Consider the following 27,479-nt stretch of genomic DNA (forward strand, 5'->3'; position numbering starts at 1 on the left):
TGGATTGAAAGGAAAAAATAGGAAAACAAATTAGGATGAAAACAATGTTTTTTTAAAAGGGTTTGTTTTTGACAGCCTACTGGCAATCTTAAGATTCTTGAGTCTTAACTGCGGTACGCGTGTAAAGCCCCCATTTCTCGTGTGAATATATATATACATTTCATTCAAAATATAATTTGTCTATGCTTGCATTCATCCGGTATAGAGGACAAACAGTGTCTATGATTATCTCTCTCTCTTTCTAACGTGTTTCTATTGGCTGAAATCGTTCATGTTAAAAATGGCGCGGCTTTTGTCATATCCTGTTTTGTGATGGGTGAGTGCATGGCCTCGACGTTGATCCCGTTCTGAGATTTTTATTGAACTACGCCGCTGCTGTATATATATGTAATATTACCGGCGATATATTTCGTGATGGTGTTCCCCAAAAGGCCATGGATTTGATGGAAACGGTAAGCATTGCATAAATACTGAACATTCATGAAAAATTTGTTTGGCTTTTGTTTCTTGTTTTGGTGATTTTGAAACTGGCCATTTCATTAGAAAAAATATCTCTTTCCAGAAATTGTGTGCACGTGGGAGGTAAGTGTCGTTAGTTTTCATTATATTGATGTTATCAAGTTTCGGGTTTGCATAATGAAAATCACCATTACGTTGATTTGTCAATACTTTGATGGCACCCGGCAACCCAGCGTTGTTACGCCATCTTATAGTCCTCCAAATGTTCCGCATATTTTGCAGCTTAGCATAATTGCAAGAGAGAATTAGAGGCTGAAAATCATGCTATAATAGAAAGGGATTCCGATGGAAGCATATTCCATGAAAAGGTTCTAGGTATGTCATTTTTCACTATTGCATTCCATGACTTATGAAACCACATGTGCATAGATGGTGTTGTTATTGTTATTTAGTCGGTATAAATGGTATTGCATAATATATATTTGCACGGTAGTAGACCGCTATGTGTACCCAAGATCAGTTTATATGTTGTGATGTGCGTAAAAGCTGCAGGGGTCCCATAAGAGGCCCGACCGATATATAACCTATAATTTTGACAGACTGTAAAGAAGTCCAATGTTCAAATGAAATGACACTTGTGTCCATTTTGCAGCATATTTCAAGGTTACTTTGTATAGAAATACTTTCCAGTACCAAGCTGATCTGATGTGATGATAGTGTATGTCTATGGAATGACAATAATACATAGAGATACTTAACTAATTTCAGGTAATATTTATATTATTCACTTTGAATGCAAACTCAAATATCCAATTACATGGCACTTTTATTACTTGCTATGTAATATTTCAGTAGGTAGGTAGGTTTATGAAATGAAATGTACCTATATTGCTTGAATCTTTATTGGAGTACTCTTGTTTTTTACTTTTATAATTAATATAGGAACTAAGGATTTGTAATTAGAACATACTAAAATTTGTTTTCTTTTGCCGATAACATAATTTTATCATTCAAACTCAAAAATATTAATCAAACATCTGAAACAAAATTGTAAAGTCATTCAGAAAACAATTTGGAGTCAATAGTAGGGATAATGAGATTGAATAATATAAAGTTATACATACCATCCAAAATGTTAACCATTACTTGATTTTAAATAATTTGATAAAGAATGACTTGCAAATTTACTTTTACAAAAACATTTTGGATTATATTTAGTTATGAACCTAAAAGCACAAGAAAGACACTTATTGTTTAAGGAGTATTTTAATTAAGGAGTAAGAATTTGCCCAATGATTCATTGATGAGTATCATTGTAAATATCTTTTTTATAATGATTTGAACTTTGGCTAAAATTTGACTGCACATACACAAATCCAACTACTCAGTGGAATATTATGAATTAATTGCTATTTTGTGATTGTAATTTCGTAAGCACCAAATCATTTAAATGAAAATATCTATTGGTGTGAACATATGCTTGTGAGCTGGAATAGATCTAAAAACAGAAGATAGATAAATACAATACCCTTTATTGCACATAAATTATATCAAAAATAACTTATCTTAAAGTAGGTAACTGTCAAGCCTTTTAAATCTGTGATCTTTCTAAAGTGTGTCTAAAATTCAAAAGGTAAACTGGGGTAATCATTAAAATAAAAATTTTGATGTTGACAAAAATGTTTGTTATAATTTGAATGGAGACTGGTTTTTTTATTGTGTTTGTACAGTAAAGGCTGGTCAGATATTTTGTATAATGTAAAACTATCTATAAGTACCAAATTCTTTATAACTTTATTTAGATTCCAAATATTTTTTTACTATATTGAGGATTTCGTACCATGGGGTTAGCAAGTTTATTATGTTTATTTACTTAGTATGATATTTTTTGGTGGGTCAAGAAAGTATCTAATGGTACAAATTGGAAGTTTTCGTTTTTAATTTTTCAAATAATTTTTATCCATTTTCATGTCAGGTACTCTCAATTTAAAATCTTTTCTATCTCCATTTCTAGTTCCACTCATGAAGTGGCATTATTATCTTTGAATCAGCCTTGCATTGTATAAGTATGGCCATCTATGTTGCATGGTGGAAGATGTAGCTGTAAGGACAATTTTGAAATTGTGTGGCGTGTTTCAGGAATATGAGTTCCTAGACTTGTCAGATGTGAAAGAAGCGGAACGGAGTAGTCTGCAGTGCGCACTGTTCAAGCGGAGGACTGACACGTCGGCGTACACTGCCCGTGTTGGTTGGACTGAACCTTCTGTAGGTATGTATTTGTTGCATATTAAAGTTTCAAATATAAAGGCCAAAATGTCTGTCAATCTTATTTAATAGTACATTTCTTAAAACACCTGCAGAATTTCATCATACAACAACAGCCCAGAATGTATTGCATCACAAAGATACGTTATATCTACCTTAACACTCTAAATGGAAAAACATTGCTTGTTTAAAAATTTTGATGTCAAAAGTCAGCCCAAAATGTTTGGTCAGACTGGAACTCGCAATTCTAAAGCAAACATTCAACCACCATACCCAAAAGGCAGTTAACCTTATCAGTGATAGGATAAATAGCATATATACACATTATCTTAAATTCTTGGAACTGAAATCACATGACACAGAGTAACAGAGTTTGATTATCCTTGTGATACCACAGTTATGGCTCTCGGCCTGCGAGTGTAGTATATAACTCATAGCAAAATACTATTCTTTCTCTTACTGTGTTTTACATTCAGTGAGTGTATACAGTATAAAACCTTTTAATAAAAAAATAATTACAATGTTGTTGTGAAACTAAACGAATGGGATGGTTGTTTGAAATTGCTGTTTGTTTTTTCTAACACATGAAAATTCGTGTTGCCCAATTCAGATTTATCATCGTGTTCATCGAGCACGGCCGGCGCGCCGACCGCGTCTAGCAGCCTGGACAGCCTATCGGGCGGCGAGTGCGAGATGGCGCCACACTCGCCGGCGCGGGCGGGGGCCGGGCCTCCTCCCCCGCCCTACGCCGCGCCGCCGCACTACCCGCCGCAGCCTCACCAGTGGCCCGTGGCACCGCCCAACGTCTACGTCAGCCAGGTCACCGCCAACGTCAACGTGCATGGCTACATGGGGCAGTACTACCAACCTCCACAGCCGCAGTACGCCCCGCCGCCCGTAGAACGCGCTGCGCGACCCCACAGGCGAGACCGCAGGAACAAACGCGCTCCCTCCCCTCCACCGCAACCGACCCCATACTATGTGCAATACCCGCAGTACTATCCCGCAGCGCAGGCGCAAGGGGCTCCACTCTACCATCTACCCATGTACCAACCAGTAGTGTACGGACCGTATGCGCATCCTCCTTACTATTACCCCGAGTACCCCATGCAAGTGGAAGGCGACACGGGCGACAAAGGACCAGAGGAATATCCCCAAGAGGTGGTGATGGAACAGGAAACTGTTGATGCCTACTACGCAGGCGCACACTACACATATGGCCCGCCGGTCGAGGGCGGGATGGAGTACATGCCGCCGATATACTTGCCGCCGCCGACACATCCGCCACCTTTACCGATACAACAGCCACCGCCTCACCAAACTACACCGCATCAATTCAATGTTCACGCCAAAAACTTCGTTCAAGGGCAGAACCATAAAACTTACACACCTCCAGAGAATAAGACTCAAGAACAGAAACCTCCTATTGCGATAGCCTCGGCATCCGCTTCGACGGCTACTGTGGAAGCATTGCCGATCAAAGACCTTAAAATCACCAGTAAAGGGCCCAGCAGCCCTAAACAATCTGACCGTCCAGTCGACACTAACCAGGCTAAACCCGCTACACCGACAGAGAAATTGTCTCCAGCGCCAAAACCAGAAGCTACAAAATTAGCTTGGGTGCCCAACGAAAACAAAGTGCCAGAGCCTGCAGTCAATACTCCTACTCAGCAAGCAAAAACCTTCCCTCCCACCGCGTCAGCCAATACGATCGCGGCCGCTGCGGCTAAGGTACAGCCGACGCTCAGCAAACCCACTAAGGGCCCGGCTCCGCCATTCACTGGAGGCAAACAACCTCCTAAGCCCTCCGTGCCCCAGACGGTCGTCCCAGTACAGCAGGCTGTGTCAACGCCGAAAGCTCCATTTGGAAATCGCCAAAAGCGCGAGTCGGGTCCCGCTAATCGCTCCCCGTCGAATGAGACCCCCGAATCAGAAAGGGTCGCTATCGCTACAGAGCATGTCAAACGCGAGCCCCCTCTACCTCCTAGTAAAGCACCTATGCCTATCTCGATAACCCTGCACTCGCAAGGTCAACCATTGATAGTGACCAATAAATCTCCATTTGGGCACTCTAGGAAAGCTGCGGTGGCACCAGAGCCGGCCCCAGTACCGCAGCCTCCCCCACCCGCTCCTACAGCGTCTGATTTCCCCCCTCCACCCACACCACGAAACCGCGGGGAACCTGTTCCCCCGCCGGTAGTACAGCCGCAACCACAGCCGGCCCCGGGCAAGTCCTGGGCGAGCCTGTTCTCCAGCAAGACTTCAATAACTACTGCCGCCCCAGTGTCTGCGCCCGCTACTGAAGAGCCATCTTCCCCGACGACCACTACTCCTATCGCGGCACCGAACGTTCAAAAACCGGTTGCTAAGGTTCCCCCTTTTGATGCTTCTCCACTGCAAGCTACCGTCGTCGAAAAGCCATCACCCCCTCTTCGTCCGCCCACGACTACAGCGGCGCCGACTATATCTTACTCTGAGAAGACGTCGGTTAACGCCGTCAGTAATGTAGCTGCGCCGGTGCCAGCGAAGACTCCACCTAGCAACCAGTCTCCGGCGGAGACTCGTGAGGGCCAGAAAGAGGTTACGCCGGCATTGCCTCTGCCGCCGTCGCCGTTCAGCGATGATCCGAACTCGTACAGGATGGGAGGTAATTATGATTATATTTTAGCAGTGTTGTATGATTTGTTCATGCATATTACACCACACAATTCAATTTTAAAAAGATTAAGCTGTATTTAACTCTGTAAATTGTACAGTTCTAGTAAATTTTCTAAAACGAAATAAATGTTATTTTCAGAATTCCTATTGAAATACCAACTAGACAATCGTTCGGTGTCGCTGCTGCCTCGCGGTTTGACCAACCGCTCAAACTATTGCTATGTGAACTCTATCCTACAAGCGTTGGTAGCTTGCCCGCCCTTCTACAATATGCTGAAGGCGTTACCTTATCAGATGAGGCGTGGCAAATCTAGTACTCCAGTTATTGATTCGCTGTAAGTATATGCAATCAGTTTTCTATTCTTATTTCTTGTTCAGATAAAGTATACATTAAATATTTTGATTCATGTGCATAAAACATCAAGATAAGTCTTAGTCTTTAGTCATTTTAATCTTCTGAAATCATCGTGAGGAAACCTGCACATTCTGAAAACTGGATGTTTAACCATGATCGGTCCAATATGAGTTAGGTTGACCTGTAAAGGTTGCGAAGGTCTGATCTGTAAAATCCTGACTCACCTACAGGTTCCTCTTCAGATTGATTAGTAGCCTGTTTTATAAACTGTGAAAGAGTTATAATCTGAGCACGCGTGATTGTGCCCCAGCGTGGAGCTGTGCTACTCGTTCAGCGCGGCGGCGCCGGCGCGCGCGCGGGCGCGGGCGGAGGGCGCGTCGCCGCCGCCGGTGCCGGGCGCGCCGCCGCTGGAGGGCGGCGCGGGGCTGCGCGTGCTGCGCGCGCTGCGCCCGCTCGCCTCGCACGAGGGCCGCCAGGAGGACGCCGAGGAGTTCCTGGGCTGCCTGCTCAACTCGCTCAACGACGAGATGCTCGAGGTGAGTTTTCATTAAGCATACATATAGTCACGTCTTTATCCCCCTCATGGGACACGCAGAGCTCGCAATCTACAAAAAACTGAATTGCCGCGTCTTAATGATGGAATTTCGATTATAATAATAATGATTAAATTTAAATAATAATATATAATAATAACAAGAAAAAAGAAAGAAACCGACTCGGAGGTCGAGAAAATAAAACAAAGAATATAATAATAATATATAATAATCATAATTATAAATAGCCCCATCGTCTACAAGAAGAATCCCAAGTTTATAAACCTTTCCCTTAGTAACTAATTGTATTATGCGCATTTTCACTGCACAGTGTAAGTAAATCACAGAATTAAACATAATTTCTCGAATGTCTCTTGAGCTATCATTAGATGAAATGATAGGATGCTGCAGATAACTTATAATATTCCACCGAAAATCCTGAAGAGCGCAACAAAGATAATATTATATACCTATATATCATTATACAGTGGGTTGCCAAATTAATAGGGACAGTCACATTTTTTATCATATTTTTTCTTCAGGCGCGTTTGACTGCTATTTCAAGTGGTGTAAGTGGTCCTGGAATGTATTTTTATGTTCACAGCACCTCTACAGATCAACTTGAAAGTAAATTTCAAGTGTTATGGGATTTGTTTATTTTGTAAAAATATTTTATTATCGGGAGAGACGCGCAGTCCTTCACACGTGTAAAAGTAAAATAAGTAACTAATTATTTTAAAAAGTTATTTTGTGATTTTGTGAAATTATTATTGACTGCAAGTAAGTATTACTTTATTTTTATTAAATCTTAAGTATTTTGGGGCTGATTTTAGGACGAAATTAATTAATTTTTTATTTTTACAGCTTTCACTATGGGTCGAGGGGTAGATTTGTCTCCAAGAAAAAAATCTGAGGTTAAAACCCTTCTTTTGCACACAAGTCATTCTCAGAGGAAGATAGCAGAACTGGCTGGTGTTTCTAAGTCGGTAGTAAATAAAATAAAAATAAATCTGGATCAAGATCAGCCACTTTTGCCCAAAAGAAAAGGCAAATGCGGAAGAAAACGGATTACGACACCACGGTCCGATAGGAAAATCAGGGATATGTGTTTGCAAAACAGGAAGAAAAGTGCTGGATTGTTAACCCAGATGGTACAGGAGTCTGGAATACAAGTTTCGAAGAGAACTGTACAGCGTAGGTTGGCAGAGGAAGGCCTGACCGGACATCGCCCAGCTAAAAAACCGCGACTGACAGAGGCGATGAAGAAGAAACGACTTGCTTGGGCTCGTGAACACCGTCTGATGAGTGTTGAAGACTGGAGCAAGGTCAGTTTTAATGTCAATTGATAATTTATATTAATATTATGGTATATTATCTAAAAAGATTTTCATATAAGTTATAAATATTTTTTTTCAGGTGTGTTTCTCAGACGAATCAACATTTGAGATTCTTGCCGACAAAAGCAACTTTGTCAGGCGGCGCCCAGGCGAGAAATTTCACCCTGACTGCATTGTGGAACGCGTTAAACACCCTGTTAAAATAATGGTATGGTCTGTCATAAGTGCTAAAGGGGTTGGGCGTCTCTACATTGTCCAGGGAACCATGAGACAGGACCAATACAGGCAGGTCCTAGAAACTCGCTTGTTGCCGCAACTCCGGGAATGGTTCTCAGAGGGGGAGGAATTCATGTTCATGCATGACTCAGCACCATGCCATAAAGCAAGGAGTGTAACAAAATTTTTAGCAGACCACAATATACCAGTTTTGCCTTGGCCTGGCAATTCTCCAGACATGAACCCCATCGAAAACTTATGGGAAATTACCAAGGCGGAAATTGCCAAGGAAGTGATAACCACCAAGGTAAAACTGATCGAAAAATTAATAAATGTGTGGCACCACAACCCTAAAATAAAGGAAAGTGCCAAACAGTGCATAGAAAGTATGCCGAGGCGGATCGAAGCACTCATTCAGGCTAAAGGAAATGTGACAAAATATTAGCAATATCTCATTGCCATTTTCGTAATACCTGCTAATATTTTCTAATTACCCAAAGACTGTTATTTTTTTGTTTAAACTACTTGTAAGATGTGTGTCTAATATTATTAAATATAATTATAACTCAAAACAACGTTTTTAATTAGTTATGGACCAATAAAGTGTAAAAAAACAATATTTTTCGACTGTCCCTATTAATTTGGCAACCCACTGTATATATATATAGATCCTCATCAGTCACTTCATTTCCATCAATGAAAAATTCTTAGAGATAATTTTATATGATTTTACAAACTGCCATATTATAATTTTCCTTTCCTCTCTTCCAGTTGATAAAATTGGTGGAGCCCGAAGAACCTAAAGATGGTGCAGGGCAACCCAATGGTGTGATCCCACAGGAACAACCGGAGGAAGATGACGACGATGATGAATGGAAGGTAATTAATTTATTGAAAAACTAGTGTATTTTATTATAATAAAAATGTAATGTAATGTTTGCCTACATCTGTGGAAAAGTGTCTTGATTTATAAGTTTTTTTTAGCCTATAGGTACGCAGATTAACCTATATCAATAATTAGTGACAGTTGCTATTGAACTCTGATTCAATGATGTCCACAAACAATTTGTAGTAATAAGAAATCAAATAGTTTGATTAATAGGAATAGAATGAAAATAGGATATTAGGTAATATTTAGTACAAATAATAATGAAATCTAATATTATGGTTATGTTTAATCATTATTTCCCAGGTTTTTGCCGTGTGCTTCCCGGCACTAAATAATAGGACCGCTCTATCTCTTTCTCATGTATGTCGTAAAAGGCAACTAAGAGATAGGCTGATAAACTTGAGATTCCTCTTGTAGGCGGTGATTCTATCTTGTAGGCTATGGGGTAGTAACCTACTATTTGAATCCCAATCTGGTATTTAACCCACACTTAATATGCCTCAATTTTGTCCCGGACGACTTGAATCATGTTGAATTGATTACAATGATCATTGGTCACAAGCAACTCAATTCCATTATAAAGCTGTTCTTCACTTTCCGTGTTTTCAAAACGGTCGGATCTATCTCCCCGCAAGGAATACAGACGTGACAAGATTAACATATGTTTCCAGGTGATGGGCCCGCGCAACCGCGGCGCGGTGGAGCGGCGCTGGAGCGCGCGCCGCACGCCCGTGGCCGACATCTTCCGCGGCCGCACGCGCGTGCGCCTGCACCGCGCCGGCCACCACGACGTCACCGACGCCGTGCAGCCCTTCTTCACGCTGCAGCTCGACATCGAGGTGGGTGGGGGTTCTAGTGCTAGCTGCCGGAACTGAGAGGGAAGCCATACATGAATCAATTTGCAGAATAAATGAATCATTTGAAAAATGAGAGTATTTCCGTTCTTCACACTTCAGCTTGCCACAGAAAGCGAAGAGGCATTGCTATTTGCGTGAAGAAGCTGATATTTCCACACATATCACAGAGTCAAGCGGAAGTTACGTCGAGGACCATCAGATATTAGATAGATATCATCATGTTTAAAAACTATGATGTTTCATTTATTTTTCGTCTCTGAATGTGAACAAACAAATCTTGTCGACAAACATAACTGAGTATGCTCCTCAAATTTAATCAAAATACCTTCAAAATTCAACCTAATCAAAATCATTACTCTTTTCAGCGTGCGAGCAGTGTGAAAGACGCCTTAGAGCTCTTGGCTAACAAAGACACCCTGGAGGGAGTGTCTGATGCATGGCAGCAGTTATCCTTGGAACAGCTTCCGGTGATCCTTCTCCTGCATTTGAAATGCTTCCAACTGGACCCGGAAGGTCACACGGCGAAAATCGTCAAGAATATTGACTTCAGTATAGATCTCAAAATTGATCCAAGTGAGTATGCTTTAGATTCTTCGATTCAGTCAAACAGGAATTTTGACTTATGAGATAGTCAACTTCAGTCTATAGACAAACCACCTCAATGATCATTGTAGTTTCAATATCTTAAAGAACTTTTGTTTTTATACTGTTAAGAACCTTTACCTCGTTTCTGTCTCTATTTGCTTAAAACATGATATAATATATATGATTAATAGGTGTAAACCGTTTTTGTCACAATAAATAAATAAATGATTATTCTTACCTTACTAAAATGATGCTCATTATTTTTCGTCTCTGAAACGCGTTGATATAATCATCGCGGCTTGTGGACATCCTAAACTGATTACATTCCACCAAACCATCAAAATCAAATATTCAATACAGCCCTCATAACAAGTTGTCGTATTATTCCAGAAATAATGTCGTCAAAAGTGAAGTACACGTCTAAACAGCGGCAGTACAAGCTGTTTGCAGTGGTGTACCATGAGGGCGTGGAGGCCGTCAAAGGACACTACGTCACGGATACTTACCATGGTCAAGTGGGCTGGATACGGTAAGAAACTTTCTTTATTTTGTATTATAAAATTAAATTTAATTGGTTTTGCACTATCCTATGTATAATCGTCTGACTGAAATTGATTATTAACTATAGGGTGATTGATGAGTGATTGGGAAAAGGTAGTTGATGCTTACATAACATTTCTTGAGGAGGCAAATTGTATTTGGAAAAACGATATACTTTTAGACAATCAATATACGTGTTGCAGTTGTTTAATACAACAATATCGTGTAACTGTTGTGTCACAGTATGTATGTTTAATCACCTTTTTAGTAAATAAATTATGGATACCAATAACTATGATGCCAATTTATTTTTCGTCTCTGAACATGACTTTGTGGACAAAATATACTGAGTTCCAAACACATCAACTTGATTTAACATACTCCCTTCTTGAACTAATTAATATCTTTATTCCAGGTATGATGACTCTACTGTGACCCAAGTTGGGGAATCCCAAGTGCTAAAGCCGAAACCTCCCCGTATGCCCTACCTCCTCATGTATCGAAGGCAGGACACCCTGCCAATACCACACCGCCCCAAACCGGAGTGAAAGTGGTTCTGTGACGTAATCGAGTGAAAAACTCAAGTGTTTAAGGAAGTGCCTGTAGAAATACTGTGTTGTATGCCAACGTGAAATTATTTGGTACATATAAAATTTGTTTGACATTTAAGTAAATTTCAATGATTTATTTTGAATTTAACTGTACAGTCGGGGGCAGATAATCCTGATCTCATATTCTGTAAGTTCATACAGACCGGATTAGGCTTATCTGCCCCCAAATGACATATTTCTCTTGGTGATACAACACAGTGGACGATTTGGACAAAATATTAAGAGTGAAGTGACTGCATGTGTAAATAATGTCTATGTTAATTTGTGCCTCCTGAAAATTCTAATTGAAAATGTTTTTATGAATGTCCTAAATAATATAAGTGTATATTTGGTAGTGTATAACAATTTGGGCAGTTGTTAGACTGGAGTAAGCATCAGATTTTCACTTTATTTGCCTTAAAATTCTGTGATTGTTTATCTCTATAGCATACGTAACAACTAGCCCTTTATTTCTGCTGATTTTAATGTAATATAACTATATTCAATACAGCATTTCTGCATTGCTTGTAAGTTTGTACATAGGAATTCTTTATATATATTTTTTCTTTATAAAGTACAAAATATTGTGTTTTGCTTTGTCGCTAATATTATTCTATGTTAATTGAAAGAATTGAAGGTTTTAAATGATAATTCTCAATAGTCAAAAGACTTACATTATGGAAACCATGTATGATAAAGATATTTAGTGTAAATAGGAGAGCTGAGGACATTTGATAGTTTTGCGTGTTAAAAAATATATCTTTATATGACTATATACCAGTTTAATATGAGAACCTAAGAAATAAATAAAATTATGGATATGATTAAACTATGATATTGGCTTTTGCAAAACATCATTAATGTCTCTTCTCTCAATAAGTATTTTACAATTTGTCTTTGGACAATATGGAATTGTGGTGTTTTATAAAGTTTAAAAAATGTAAAAAAATATTAGTAGCCGTAATTTAAATTCATGATACATATTATTTCTATGTTGTATAGTGTTGGGATTGATATCAAACTGGGTTTGTTGGATAAGAGCTGATGGAAAGTACAAAGTATTGAATTGTTGTGATCGCAAGTCGTGTCCCGCTATCATTTCCATACAAATACTTGACACCTATGGGTTTATTTGTTAACACAAGAATACACCTTATCTTTCCTCTCAATTTAACTTTAATGAAAATATGAGAGGGAAAATAAGACGTGCGAGAATAAGCCCTTTGCACAATCAGGCAACTGTGTAACTACGATCCAAAGTGGTATATGCTGTTAATCTGGTCACGGAGTTAAAAAGCAGTCACTCTAATTACCTAACTTAACCCCTACTGGGTCGTGGTCATATGTAGTCTGGAATCCTTCCAATGTAGGATGCAACAGGGACAATGTCGAAAAATTATGCGAGTATTTGAGAGAAACGGTACATGACGTGGATTGAAGCAGGAACAATATGTAGCTTGAATTGCAACTTTTCGTCTAGTTATAGGTAGGTAATACAGGTCGAATTTTGGGAGGCGGCTGTCGTCATATTGGCGCTTTAGAATGCAGATTTTTTTGAGCGACTCAACTTTTTGAACGATGAGCAATGTTGAGTGTAAGAAAGTTCATTTGTTTTGGTGCCAATATTAAAAGTTACACATATTTGTGTAGTCGCTTAATTATAAGGAATTCTTTGTTTTGTGTCGTCTCACCAAAATTTTAATAATACTTTTGATCGCTATGTGACTATTATTGGAAGTGTCAATATGACGACAGCCTGTGGTGGTGTCTCGGTGAATCGGTGCTTCGTTGACGGACTAAATTAGGCAGTGAGCGGAATGTGTCCTTGTTATTGTGATAAGGTGTGAGTGAACTTGACAGAATCGCTTAGTTATACTTCTGTATAATATTGTTATCGTAATGATATAGTAAGTGTTAAATATAAATAGATTATTATCACGCCGTTGGCGCGTTGCGTGAAGTATGTCTGTTTTTAATATTATTCAAAAATCCACTTGGAATCTATGTTTCATTTCTGTTGTGACAGATTTCGATATGTGAAGCGTGAATTTTATTAACTAACTGTTGCATATACTAAATTTTACAATGTAATTTATTGTGTATATAAAGTGCATTGTTTAAGAGAGAAGATTGATGTCTTAGATAGCTTATTTGTGCTATCTTCAAGAGCATGTTGGACCATTTGATCTCAAGACATTGTTGTTGGGAATCGTCAGATTAAATGTGGCTGTATATATCCTTCCGTAGTTATGATTAAAGGCAATACGTCAATGCCTTATTAAGTATTGGAATGATTATATTTTGCTATTACTAAATTGACCAAAAATATGAATATTATTTAAAATTTCGTCTAAAAGCTTTTCTACTTAAGATTTTTATGAAATGCCAACACCATTTTGAAATTGCATATTATTATGTAATGCACTTATGTCCGAATATAATGAAGAATATGTTTAAGTCTTAAATTAGTCAATTTAACTATTGCTGTAATGAAACGAAATAGATTTTAGTTTTGTATTATAATTTCTGATTTATTACTAACTAAATAACTAAGCTTTTATATGTATAACTTGGTTGTTGTTATTTCGTTTATTTGGATTGTGGGTAGGTCATAAATTTAGTTAGTAAACGTTCTGGCAATAAGTTTCATTCTCATTACATAAGATGCCGTGATGGCGCGAAGATCAAATGTTTTTATTCACAAAAGAATCAATTTTAACTGTCATCGTTGTGCACATTGTATCGAAATAACCGACTAGTCAGTTTTATAAACCATCTATCTACGATGATAATATAAGCACAGAAGTTTTCTTTATAATTGCAGGTGTCTCGGTTTTTTCGTCCGTTAAAACTTCAACCTACTATTTAACGCATAACACAGCTGTGTGGATTCATAAAAAATTAACGCCAATTAAAAAAAAATCCGTTATGTATCAAATTACAGGACAACATGAAATGTGGGTATATCATTATTATTAACAAGAAATAAAGCTTACCCCTGAAAAAATATAAATATCTTCTAGTGCATAAGTTCGTGATTTGGATAGCTAATTTACTTACCTCTGCTCACTCTACTGAGATTTTCATGTGTCGTGATAGCAACTTTTTGATGTTTTCATGTTCCTAACGCGAGTGTTTTAACGTAATCAAAACGCTTTTGTTGAGGTAGCTTTCCTTTCTAGGAACTAATGCACCGTAGAGAGGACCTATAGATCTGGATACAAGTTCTGGTCGCCCATACGAGCTAATGATTATTTTTGTTGATAAATTAAACATAATACCGTAAAATTCAGTTTATCGCAAGTCATTAAGTCTAATTAACGATGATGCTCATTTTATGCAATCTATTTTCAAAATATTAATAACTGATACAAAACACCATATTTGACTTGTAACTTTTATATAAATAATATTTAAATCTTTTGGTACATTTAATAAATATACTTCGGTGTGTAAAATATGTTAAATCTAATGAAACTGGTTTTCTCTTTCGAATACATATTCAAAATTTGAGCAATTCTAGCCTGTTTTTTCTACAATCATACACTCGAATAATAGTCATAGTAGAATATCACATACACAATTTAGTACAGCGAACTATGACGATTACAGGAAAAATGCCACTCGCTGATAATTTCATTTATACAGCTTGTTTGGTACTACAAACTAAAAATCTTACGAATTTACATACAAATATTAAAAGCACAAGTTGAAAAATAGCGAACGGGATTAAACCATCAAACAAATATATGCTTGCATTTTAAAAAAATATTTTCAGAGTAATATAAAATTATTATTAAACTTGAGCTAATAATGCAACACAGGATATGTGTTGCTAGTTTTAAATATTTGATAGATTATTCTCGATTTTCTTTTTAGTTCCTGGGGATTATATTATGGTTTGGTCATATAGAGAGGACTTGTGTTAAGACTGAGCAGAATTCCCGAAGCTATTATAAGGCGTACAGCACACTTAGATTAAGGTTTACTGAAGCAACTACTTAGTTAAGATTGTTTGGCTTATTTATGTAATGTAGTGTAGTTCAATCTAATCAGAAGAAGAATGTGTGCTCTGTTACATGAAAATCGGTGTAACCAAAAAAAAGTTTAGCCACAAAGCACAGCGCATTTGTAAATCGAATACTTTTATCTTTATTTTGACTTATTTCATACAAATAATTCTCAGGTGGAAGCTTCCCCTTTTTTATATCGCAGCTCTAATGAGCTAATCAGAATTATATTTTTCAATAAACATTTTGAACTTATACCCACGTAATATATGTACGTTTGATTTTTTTTCTGCTCATATGTACAAAATATATCTATAACTGCTTGTTTAACAATGGCATTTATAATATCTAACTAGATGTGTATTATTCTTTTGTCGGCTCCTTTTGTATACGACATTGAACACGTTAATTCTGAGCTTAATATTATAAATACGTTTTTGCAATTCTGATTAAGATTTTAAATATATTTAAATAACCTTATTTTTGTTTTGAATATGTTTTTCAATCAATTTACTGCCAGCAGGATACTCATTGCTATTTTGAATTGGATGGCATCGGGATAGACAACACCATTGACCGTATTGCAGTTGGCTGTGAATATAACTATAAGGACGACTGAGGGATTAGTGCTGGTTTTACTCGCTCAAACCAATCGAGCATGTGATCGCGAATTTTAATGGAATTGTATTAGAGGCCACTATTATCACAAGGCGGCGCTGATTAAATCGAGTATAACCCACACTAACCCCACTGGTGTAAATGCAGTTTGCGCTCTTTAATTAAAAACTAATACTTCGTTATTTGGTCCGGTCATTTAATGATTAAAAATATATTTTCTATCGAAATTCATTGACACGTCTGTATAGATTTACGAATTGTTACATTATGTACATTTTAGTATAAAGATTTAAACGACTTAACGTTCCTGGTAGTTTTGAATTAAAATATTATTTAGCGTAGTTTTTTTTATCAAATATATTTCAACGTGAATAACTGTCCCTATAACAACGTCGCTCAAATATACCAACGTTTTGGTAGACTCATTTTAAATAAAGCAAACGATAGCCGAATGAAAAAGCAGCCATTTTGCTATTTTGTTGGCTTTCAATTAATATGAAAATCGTTCAATCTGCGGCGGCTCATAAGCAATTTAATATTTAGATTTAAACAATAGTTACAATATTACCATAAGAATCATTGCAATCACTATTTGTCTAATATATATATCAACAGTATTTAGTGTTTAACGCTTATAAAAATTATATGCGCATATAATGAATGTTAGACTACGAATCAAATTACGATCATATTAGTGAATGTTAAACGCTTCAATCGAAATAAAAAGAGAGCTTATCAGTTATGAGTAGTAGAATTAAGAATTGTATTTCTTTAAGAGACCCGCTCTCATCCTTTAGCTGCACAAAACGTGATATGGATGTAGTAAACATAGTTTGTCGCTTCTTCACGAATACGTACGCCTAAATGGAGAATTTAATATTAAATGCAAAGCACACGTGTCAAATTTTATCGATGTGATGTTCGTACCTTGTCTAAAATCAACTTATTTCTCATTTTCGACGAATGACTGGTGCTATTTCGAGGAGAGGCAATCAACAATTTGGCTCTTCTGTGCGTGATGTTGAAGCTAGAAATGCATAATGTTTAAGCCATACATAGCTACTCATCCGGCCAACCGCCGTCAGGCGACGTAATAAGAACAAGCGTATCTTAAAATCGCATCTAGTCTCCAGACCTTTTTGGTGCAATCAATGTTTATAGATTGTCATAACTACGTTACCGTTTCTGGATTTTCTGATTGATCTGAAATAACTTCGTGCTTTTTAGATTTCCATATAAATGTGCAATAGAATGCTAAAGTAAAACAATATGATAACAGAAAACAATGAATGTGTTGGCGGTCTATCTACTTAGGTTAATGGTGTATGTAATAACATTAATTTTAATATTATTTTTATATGAGAAGTTCATTATTTAAGTTTCAGTTAATTTTAGTGTTAAGATCCAAGGCTGTATTAATGTGGAGTGTTTTCCCCAATGAAAGAGAAACTTATGTATTATGTTTGAAACTATTTGATTAAAAATGTGTTAAAATACTCCCGTTGGTTGTAATAGACCACGACATACAAATAAAAAAGACGAAAAAATATATAAAAATACAAATTATCGTATGTTTGTTGTCTATTATAATCGAATTTCCTAAGTTGTTATGTGGATATGTGTGTATGACTAATATAAAATAATCCTTTATTTTGGTAACAAATTGGTGTTATGAAAATTTTGTGAATAAAATATGGTGTCATTCTGAAATAATCTTTTCTTCGGTTTCCCAGCATTTAGGTACGTATTTTCAGTTTATTGTTGCAATAGGACAAATTTTAAATATACACAGTATAAGATTGTTTATTCAGATATTCATTAAAAGTTCTGTGGGTCCAATACTATTATGTTGTACAAAAATAACACTTTATTTTTGTTACCACACTGTACAATATCACAAAACCGTAATAATCATTAGAAAACTTTACAAACGATCATTATCGATACAAATCACTTCTCGCTGCGCACTATATTCTGAAAAGGAAAAAAGGAACTCTTATATTAGTTGTATTTCAAAAATAACTTTGTTAACAAGAGGTTTTCCTGAAAGCTGAGATAGGTTTTGCAAGATACTCATTTACATTTTTAAAACTTGAGCCTTAAAAATCTTCTAAAATTGTGATATTTCAAATAAATTTTAATTGGATAAATATAATACTAACCCGGACTCTGATCTTGAAAATGGCGTAAAACGTCATGACGAAGAATATTGGCGTGATCGTCTTCATCACTAGCAGCCACCCCACCATAGCTCCATGGGGAGGCCACAGTCCAGTGCCGGTCAGAAACATGAACTACAAGAATAAAGTTAGTGCTGAACTCTAAAATTTGAAGAAAGATTTAGACATGATACAAGCTGTGGTGGAGGAGAAAGAGAAAGATATTTCAAATAAGGAGGATGAAGCTCCGACTATACACGATAGGTATCCAGACTTTACACGATCTATCTGATAAAACTTATGTTCCAAGTGATGTAGGACTGTCTTCAAATTCTTCCAATTCTGAAGAGTTTAGTGACAGTTTTTCAAATGAAATATCAAAAATACAACCTGTTGAACATGTACATAACTATATATAGGGTAAACCGTATAGCTATTGCCCACTTAAGGACTTCAAACACTTTGGCTTCAAACAATAAAAAAAGTATTACAAGTTTCAACCATTTATAATTTTTTTCTTATGTCTAAATAAGATCTCCATCAAAGTGTTAACGGTTTTTAGTTAAAACTTACATGGCTTAGAAAATAAATAAACAAATTTAAAATTATCCAAAAATGTACAGTTATTGCCCATTGCTTACACTAATTGCCCACATCACAGCACAGTAATTGCCCAGTACCTTAAAATGATAAATTAGACTTTGAACTTTTGTCACTCCTTCTGATGTTCTTCAAAAATGCCTTCCACCAACCATCACCTAGCCTATTTTAAAAAAAAACTAATTAGGGCGCGGGTTTTCTTCCAAAAACTTTTGCACGGAGTCTAAAATGTCTATTTCGAGGAAATCCTTTTCTAGCCGATATTATTATCCAATCCTCCAAACGACTTTCTTCAGACAGTTAATATAGGTGACTAGCTGTGCCCGCAACTTCGTCCACGTGGAATAATTATTTTGGAATTATTGAAGCCCTCAAGACTAAATAATTTTCCCCGTTTTTTCACATTTTCTATTATTTCTTTGCTCCTTATAGTTACAGTGTGATATTATATAGCCTAAAGTATTGCTCAATTAATGGTATATTCAACGCAAAAAGAATTTTTCAATTCGAACCAGTAGTTCCTGAGATTAGCGCGTTCAAACAAACAAACAAACTCTTCAGCTTTATAATATTAGTATAGATTAGTATAGATGGTCCTGTAGCAATAGATTTAAAGCTTACTTAATTGAAGTTGAAGCGCAGTCAGAGTAAGAGAAGAGGGGAAAGGATATAAGATAAAATGAAAGATTTAAATTACTTTTTAAGTGTATAGGAACAAACGGGCCAAAAAATACAATAAACTTGACTCTTGTCAAACAGACATTTTTAAATTTACTTGTCCACCGAATTTATGGCGGGACGAAGGAGTTCCGCGTATGAGATTTTATACATACGGTTGTCCGTTTGTTACTAACATAAAATTTTATTTATTTATAGTATTTACAACTATTTAAATGTGATCCCTACATTCCTAAACTGGTTTTATGTCCCAGATTTTTTAATACAGGATGACTTTTAATTCAACTGCATAAATTTAACTGTTAAGTGTACTCATCTAAAGGATATTTAAAAACGTTAAAAGAAAAATATCGGTTCATATTTCAGAAAGTACGAAAAAAATAAAAGTATCAAAATCCACGATCCTAAATACGTAATATCACCCCCGCCGGCGGAATGGCGACGCGTAAGATTCAGAGGTCAACGACACAATTCATTCAGCTGAGCGATCTCGACAACTCTGTACTTTACTCGATCTTGATACTAGAAAAATAATTAATTTTTAAGACATTTATTTACATGTTTAGTTTTAATTTCTTTTTGTAGTATTGGTCTTTAATAAAGCGTGTGATGTAGTTTTGAGGGTTTTTTTAAATGTGGAAATGATGATGTTTAATTTAAATAAAAATAGGCTCAAACGGCTCAGAAGCATGGGTATAGTCTATGTTTAAAAGGATGCAGTTGTTTTATGTCACCCTGTATAGTAGCGGAGACTGGACCTCGGATCACAGTATTTTTCAGCAATTTGCCTTGTAGACAAATTGTTAGAAGCATCTTGAAGAGCCTCGATAGCTTTCTGTAAATTTTCTTTACTATATTGCACTTTTGGTGACTTTGGCATACCTACTGTAAATAAAACAATACTAGCCAATAAGATGTGCATAGCGATTGGCTACCCGCACCCACGAAATAATGTTAACAATATTTGCTACATTGTCAATATTATTGCGTGTGTTTGGCAAAAATATTGACAATATTATTGTAACAATATTATTGCGCGTTGCATTAAGCTAATAAATGTGACGGCAACATTACTGACTTAATCAAAAAATTGCCGATAATGATTGCCCTGGGCAATAACTATACATATTAACCATGGCAATCACTAAAATTATGGTGGGCAATAACTAAAAATATGCCGAAATACGTACAGCGATTGCCCACCATTAAAAAACCGTTCAATCTAATCTGATTGCAAATATTTTCATTAAAAACATAACATAACACTTATGCTTTTGTCATAACCATACACCAATAATGAAATATCAAATAAAATGCAAAAAAAATTAACCTCTATGCAAGTAATTCCTTAAGAAAATTGCTAAAATGCTTACCTGTTTGAGTAAGACGTTCACCCGTCTTAACAAAATCTACCATTACTATTTTTTTTTCTTCAATGTTAACACTTATCAATTTTAAAATCTACTATAAATTGACCATAGAGTAACCTAGTAAATTATATTCGAAACAAGTGAGAACACAAACTTTGATTCAGATTTTTTTTCTAAAAACGGGCAATCACTGCCTGTGGGCAATCACTCTCTGGTTTACCCTATATATATATATGCGTGTTAGTAAACCACCAGAGAGGTTTGGCTATGGAAATGTATGTTTATCCAGAAAAATTATATAAAAGAATGGATGATTGTTTACAGGAAATAGGATATAAAAAATCTATTTATGAACCATGTTTATATGTAAAGAGGTCTGTTGAGGAAGTTATAAGTTACTGAACTTACATAGCTCTATTTGTTGATAATTTAAGCGATTTTTTGGTTTATTTTAATAAATGGTGATATCGTTTATTTTTAAAGTATGTAATTATCTATGGTTCTTGTGGAAAAAAAATGTCAAAGTACGTACCATAGTAATAGGTGGCGAAATAGCCCAGCAGATCCTCATGAAAACGCTGGGGTATTCCCTAACGGCGAAGTACACATCTTCGCAGAAGGTGGTCTGACCGTAAACGAAGGTCACGACGAAGCCCACGACCGCCGCTATGGCAGCCCTGGGCCGAGTCACCGGCCAATCCATTAGGAAGTTCACGGTGTATAACCCCGCCTGAACAATAAAAATACTGCTGCCTTATACCAAAAAAAGATTGCTCCTGTAGCATAGCACGCGCGACGCCGTTTTTATCGATAGTACATCGCGTGATAAAAACGGATGCTACGGTGGCTAACTGATGCTGCAATTATGTTATTGGGGGTATGTCTTAAAACGTGTCTTTAATGTAAGTATTTTTATCAATCATTTATATGAGCTTAAAAAGCTTAGATACAATGATCATCATTATCATCCAGGCCCAAGCCCGCCTTTTACCATGATACAAAGGTCAGGTACCTAAGTAGGTACTGCTCTCATAACCTGGTTAATAGGGGATCCTAACTCTGCCCAGTGGTTGTGATTATAACACTGGTATACCTTAGCACTGGTATGTTTTAAAGTCAATGTTATCACTCTAAAATCTTTAGCGTTACATTACACAATTTTTTTAATACTACTATTACCAAGCGCTCCGTGACCACGGATCATTGTAACTTAATTCGAAACGTCCGAGATAAAATAAAGGTAGTACGTTTTGTGCGCGTTCTATACCTGTAGTATTTTTAAAGATTATCACTCAAATTCATCGACACCCATATAATCAGATAAGCACAATGTTAATAAAGACCTGCGTGCACAACGTCATAATCCCGAGCAGACAGAACAAGAAGCAGATGACAACAAGGAAGATCCACGTGATCTTGCGCACCGACCGCCCGGAGAACGTCGACATTATTGTCTGCACTAATAATGCCTGAAAAAGGAAGTTCTTTTTGATATTATCTTTACTATACCTACTAGACCTTTGCTTGTGGCTGCACTCCCGTGAGAATTTTAGAAAAAAGTAGCCTATGTTTTTTAGTTTATTCACTACAAAGCCAGGGTCGGCGAATTGTTTGTAATAAAATGATACCTACCTAAAAGATTGAAGAATGGTAGAACTATTTGAAATAAGTAAGTAGGTACTTACGCAACTGGTAAGTGATAAAACAAATATGGTGAAAAATAGTAGCGCCGACCAAAACTGACTGCCTGGCACTCGGGTCACGTAGTCAGACCACAGAATCATTGACGATGAGGCGCCTACGAACAAAATAATATTATTTTTTTAACAGCGGAATAACTTCCCACAGTCAACGCTAAAATAGCGGAACTCAATAGGGTGCAGCTAGTATTTAAGCTCCAAACTGTAGATTCTTGCGTGATTTACTCTTTACTGCTATTAGCTGATGGCGTTCCACACTTCGCTTTGATTGGTTGATGGAGTATCACACTTTGCTGTGATTGGCTGATGGCGTGTGACGTATACTTAGATGACACCACAATAGGTCGATGGGGTTGTGTTAAATAATAATTTACGTGATACTAGGTACCTTTCCAAATATTCGTGCTATTGTCGTAATCAGTATACAATGCTCCGTGCGCCGCTCCCAGCACCATGGCGCTGGTCATACAACTGGTCTTGGATACGAGGAAGGCCAGAAGCGAAGTGGTCCCCAGCTTGTGCTGCTGTTTGGGGCAGTACGAGCCTAGCATCACGAGGGAACCTTGGGAGACCGTCATTTGGATGAGAGAGTACTCTACTGCCTCCCGCCATATCTGAAATGAAGAATTTCGATGAAGATGTTTTGTTGATTTCTAGTATCGTGTAGCTTCTTGCTATCTTATTTTGATACGCTGCTCATTTTTGTTTCTATGAATGCTGGATGGAATATTAGCGGTCTTTCTTTTCGCAGTCCTCATGAAGTAGGTATACTATGTCTAATTTAACGTATTATCGCGACATGCTCTTACGCACTGCAGCAGCATTTTGTATGATTGCTGAGTTAGTTAATAATTTACATAAATATATGGAGTGAAGAGGTCCTTCATCTACTATTCTGGAACCCCATGCAGGCTGTACTTACACTAATAAATATACCTGTTATCCCATTTATCCTAAAATAACTGTGTGTGCAATAAACTTCAAAAGCCATTACCAATGAACCTTAAGAAATATCAATAAAGATTAATATAGTGGTAGTAGTACCTGTATCAAATAGCAGGTGCCCATCGGCGCGACCTGTGTCCACAAAAACTTTGAATACCCTATCTTAGAAAAATTTTGCCAACATAATGCTTAAGCATATAAAAAAAATATATAGTGTTAGCAGTCTCATAATTAAGGGAATAAACATTTTACCTTCGTGCCTCTAAGCAAAACTCCCCAGTCGCAAATTTGGAATATCTTCAAGGATCCGTCCAGCCGGAACGCGCCTATAGCGCAGCAGATCAGCATCAAGTACGTCAGTACGTCTTTGAACAGCACCAACTGAAGAGTTATAAGTAAACTAAATAATGTACGTACCTACGACTGATTATATTTTCTGTAACAAAGTATTTACAAACAAAACAAACTTAGTTGATGAGAACGATGAGATGTTTTTACCACCGCTTCTACATCTCTTGCCTGTTGGAAGCGGTGGCAACGTACAGTTAAGACTTGTACTTTTAACCCGAATTAAATCTCTACTCATAACAATTCTCTCATCCAATTTTGAATGTTACTTTTAATAATACATTTTAGGTGTATCCATTCCATCCATAGTTTGGGAAGAATTACCCGCACATCCGCAACTGAAGTGTAACCATAAAAATAAACCATCCTTCCTACTAATATTATAAATGCGAAAGTTTGTAAGTATGTCAGGATGTTTGTCACGCAAAAACAACTGAACCGATTACGATGAGATCTGGTATGTAGCTGAAGACACAGAATAACATATAGGCTACTTTTTATCCCGGAGTTCCCGCGGGATTGATTCCATTCGTACAAAGTCGCGGGCCGCCTCTAGTACCTGTCATATTATGTGTTAGGCGGCCCTTCAAAGAATGCGTAGGTCCGACGGGAGTTCAGTGCTTCATTTAAAAACGTAAACTCAGAGAGGTAGGGGTGACCCAAGGTTAAAGCCACGATGATTAGGGAAAATTACCTATAAGTAATTTACCTTAGAAAAGCTGTAAATGCGTTTGATAGCAATGCAGTAGATGAGCAGCCAGCTGATGACGAAATAACAGGATACTTCCCACACCACGTCGCCCAGCCCGCCCTCCAGGCCCGACCTCTTCAAGTTTAAGACAAAATTGCTAGAAATGCACAAAATTTTTAAGTGAATGGGTTTCTTTTCAAAATTCAAATTCAAATTCAAAATTCATTTATTCCTTAAAAATATGTGTACATAGAGGTGGTCAATAAAATATGGTGTTATTTTGTGATTAATTTGCCGTGTACTTTGTAAGAGATTCCTCTTATAAAGTAGGGGTTTTGAGCTCTAAGTGGTAGCTATCTCTATATATAAATCTCTCTCTTTATAAATAATTATTCTGTCTGATTTAAATGAATTTCTGCAGCCTCAGCTGGGTATTGATTTAAAAACACTAGGAATTTGATATTTTATGATTCTAACGATTTGGTGCCGACGACGCTGCCGATGCTTATGGTTACCTGAGAATAACTTTACAAGAGGAATTGAGTTTACATCTTAGTACGGTATTATAAAACGAGATGGTAAATGCTATGGCTAAATGAGCAATTACGACATTAGGTTTTCAAGTAGGTACCTATAATCATTAAAAAATTGTAAATATACTAACAAAAAGAAAGACTGCGCGGGCGTTTCGCTATCGGGCGACAACAGCCGATGTCTGGCTGCACACGGCGGCGACGCCTGCGCAGCGCAGTGCAACCACGGCAGGAACGAGTGGAACGAATGTACCAGCAGCGCTAAGGACCATGCGCACACGGCGCTTAACGTGAAGGCAGTGAATAGTGCGCAGAGTAGCATGGCGTAGCCGATTCCTGATACGTAGAACAATTAAGTTGTTATCCTCCATCGTTAGGTATTACCTATGTTGTTTATTCCTACCTACATTAAAAAAATATTGCATAAAACATATTTAAACAAGCTTAAGAATTGTATCTACTAGTCAGTCAGTGGAAAATTTCATAAATTTCATTGAGGTATAAATCTGCATTTATAAGAAGCGATGTCCTCTGACCTCCGGAACCTTGATCCTCATACTAACCGTTATGTAAGTAGGTACCTACACAATACCTAGTTGCATTTTATATCTACTCTCTGCCGCTGGTAACATCTCATTTCTCATTTACATACTTCATCTCTTACAGTTGAAATCGGCAAATATGTTTTCTAATAATGTGTATTAATCATGTACCTACATTATTCGTAATTCATATTCGTATAAAATAAAAAAATAACCTCTAGCCATTGGCGCCAAATCCCAGCAATTTAACACACCCTTCTTCGTGACCACTCCTATAGCCAGCTCCAAATAAAACATGGGATACCCCACGAACAAACTGAACAAATTGTACAGGAATATAAAGGGTAACAGTTGGGATAGGTCGTGGATGTAAGGGTGCCACCACATCTGTAGGATTCCGATGCAAGACGACATCACAAGTTGGCGGTAAGTTATGTTGTTCGACCAGCGATCTGGTACCTGGAAGTTAGCACATATCACGTCTTTATTCTGGGCTAGACAGAGCCAACAGTCATGAACAGGCTAGCCCGTCGAACTTCTAAGTTTATTTGCCTTAATTATTTAAGTCTAGGTACTATGAAATTATTTAGGTACGCTCCAAATAATTCGGAATAGTATGACTAAAAAGTACTAGTGTATACGTCGTCTCAATTAGAGCTAATTAACACCATGGTGCGCGCGAAAAATTAATCGCGCAAAAAACTATGCATATCGTTGTTCTGCTTTTTATTATAACTTGAAACGGGACAGCGATAGTTTTAAGGGCAATAAAAATGGCGTCGCGTACCATGCATACGGTGGTGGTAATTACCACTATTGACAGTAGGTAAACATAACATTTCCATCTTATAAAACTGGTTTTTATAAGCCAGTATTATTACTGAGTAGAAAATAACGTGTGCGCCAAACGGGGAAATAGTCCTACACTACTACAGTCGCCTGCGGATAAACATGACCCTGTGTTCTTATAAGATATCTAAACTAAATTCAAACCCATAATGAGGTCAAGTTTCTCTAGACACGACTATATCCTAGATACAAAATTAAGTAGAAACAATTTTTTCATAAACAATGATTCAAAATAAAGAATTTCGTGACTTACCAAAGGATGATCATCAGTGGATTCTGAATCGGCATCAGCCGTGTGGGAAACAGTTTTCGTTCGAGTGCTCTGAAATATAAAGAAATGTATAAAAAGAAAAATCCTATATTAAAAAAGATAACATAGTTAACATGTAATTTAAAAATTCTCAAAAACTACAGAGCATATTATAGATAAAAACCTCGGAGTCTAGTAGTTTATATTAACTGAAATTAAATTAAATAATTAAGAATTCTTATCCGCCGAGCTTGCATGAAAAGAGTTATGAATGTGGATGAAGCGAAGGAAATATGCAGAGATCGTGGCAAGTGGAAAGAGGTAGTCTCTGCCTACCCCTCCGGGAAAGAGGCGTGATTTTATGTATGTATGTATATAAGAATTATTACCTCACTGTCGCTCATTTTATAAATGATAAATAAACGTAAATAGTCACTAAAACACAATCGATATATAAGTTTCACATAAACTCGCATCCAAATAAGTCAGGTTGAAGTTGGAAGACAGCTCGCATCAATGCCCAGTTTAACACAGGTTTTTTATTTTTCTATAATACAAAAAGGTTCAACTTTGAAAGAGTAAAAATTTAATAATCGTTAGAAACCCAGCACCCTGCTTTCAACAGCACACAGTTTTTCTTTTTGTTTAGTTTGTCTCGCTGGGAAATGGTGTGCAATTTTTTTTTTATATATGCCTATGGTAGCTATACATCATGGCCATCTGGGTTGTTTTGCTGTTTGATGCAATTGTTACAGTGGACCAGAGTCAGGCAGTGTTATAACTGCAATGAGTACAGCCCAGCATATCAAGTTACCTAACTTCATTGCAAGGTGGAGTTCCATGCAGGGTAACGTGATATGTGGTTGACTGTACATAAATATGAAAGAAAATACCCAAAACCG

At 36.9% G+C, this 27,479-nt stretch overlaps 2 protein-coding genes across 5 annotated transcripts; one reads left to right on the forward strand and one right to left on the reverse strand.

Moving 5' to 3' along the window:
• Window positions 1-293: 293 nt before the first annotated feature.
• On the forward strand, window positions 294-12,350 carry LOC106135068 (ubiquitin carboxyl-terminal hydrolase 10). Of its 4 annotated transcripts, XM_060946605.1 has the most exons (12): window positions 295-452; window positions 563-582; window positions 742-834; window positions 2,599-2,728; window positions 3,335-5,371; window positions 5,522-5,717; window positions 6,048-6,273; window positions 8,595-8,702; window positions 9,384-9,551; window positions 9,935-10,142; window positions 10,545-10,683; window positions 11,110-12,350. In XM_060946605.1, exons 5-12 carry the CDS (start codon window positions 3,418-3,420, stop codon window positions 11,240-11,242), a joined length of 3,132 nt encoding a protein of 1,043 aa, XP_060802588.1. In that variant the 5' UTR covers window positions 295-452; window positions 563-582; window positions 742-834; window positions 2,599-2,728; window positions 3,335-3,417; the 3' UTR covers window positions 11,243-12,350. The 4 variants fall into 4 exon arrangements, with proteins under 4 accessions (XP_060802586.1, XP_060802588.1, XP_060802587.1 ...); XM_060946604.1 differs by lacking the exon at window positions 742-834; XM_060946603.1 differs by lacking the exons at window positions 563-582; window positions 742-834 and having other exon boundaries at window positions 294-452.
• Window positions 12,351-14,860: 2,510 nt separating this feature from the next.
• LOC106135006 (sodium-dependent proline transporter) lies at window positions 14,861-26,644 on the reverse strand. Its single transcript, XM_060946607.1, has 11 exons — window positions 26,581-26,644; window positions 25,694-25,937; window positions 25,068-25,272; window positions 24,422-24,560; window positions 23,617-23,745; window positions 22,808-23,033; window positions 22,405-22,517; window positions 22,063-22,188; window positions 21,252-21,449; window positions 18,075-18,206; window positions 14,861-17,886 (listed from the first exon to the last, which is right to left on the reverse strand). Exons 2-11 carry the CDS (start codon window positions 25,890-25,892, stop codon window positions 17,863-17,865), a joined length of 1,491 nt encoding a protein of 496 aa, XP_060802590.1. The 5' UTR covers window positions 25,893-25,937; window positions 26,581-26,644; the 3' UTR covers window positions 14,861-17,862.
• Between the last annotated feature and the right edge of the window lie 835 nt (window positions 26,645-27,479).

The sequence above is a fragment of the Amyelois transitella genome, chromosome 11 (assembly GCF_032362555.1).
Source record: "Amyelois transitella isolate CPQ chromosome 11, ilAmyTran1.1, whole genome shotgun sequence".
Taxonomy (NCBI): Eukaryota; Metazoa; Arthropoda; class Insecta; order Lepidoptera; family Pyralidae; genus Amyelois; species Amyelois transitella.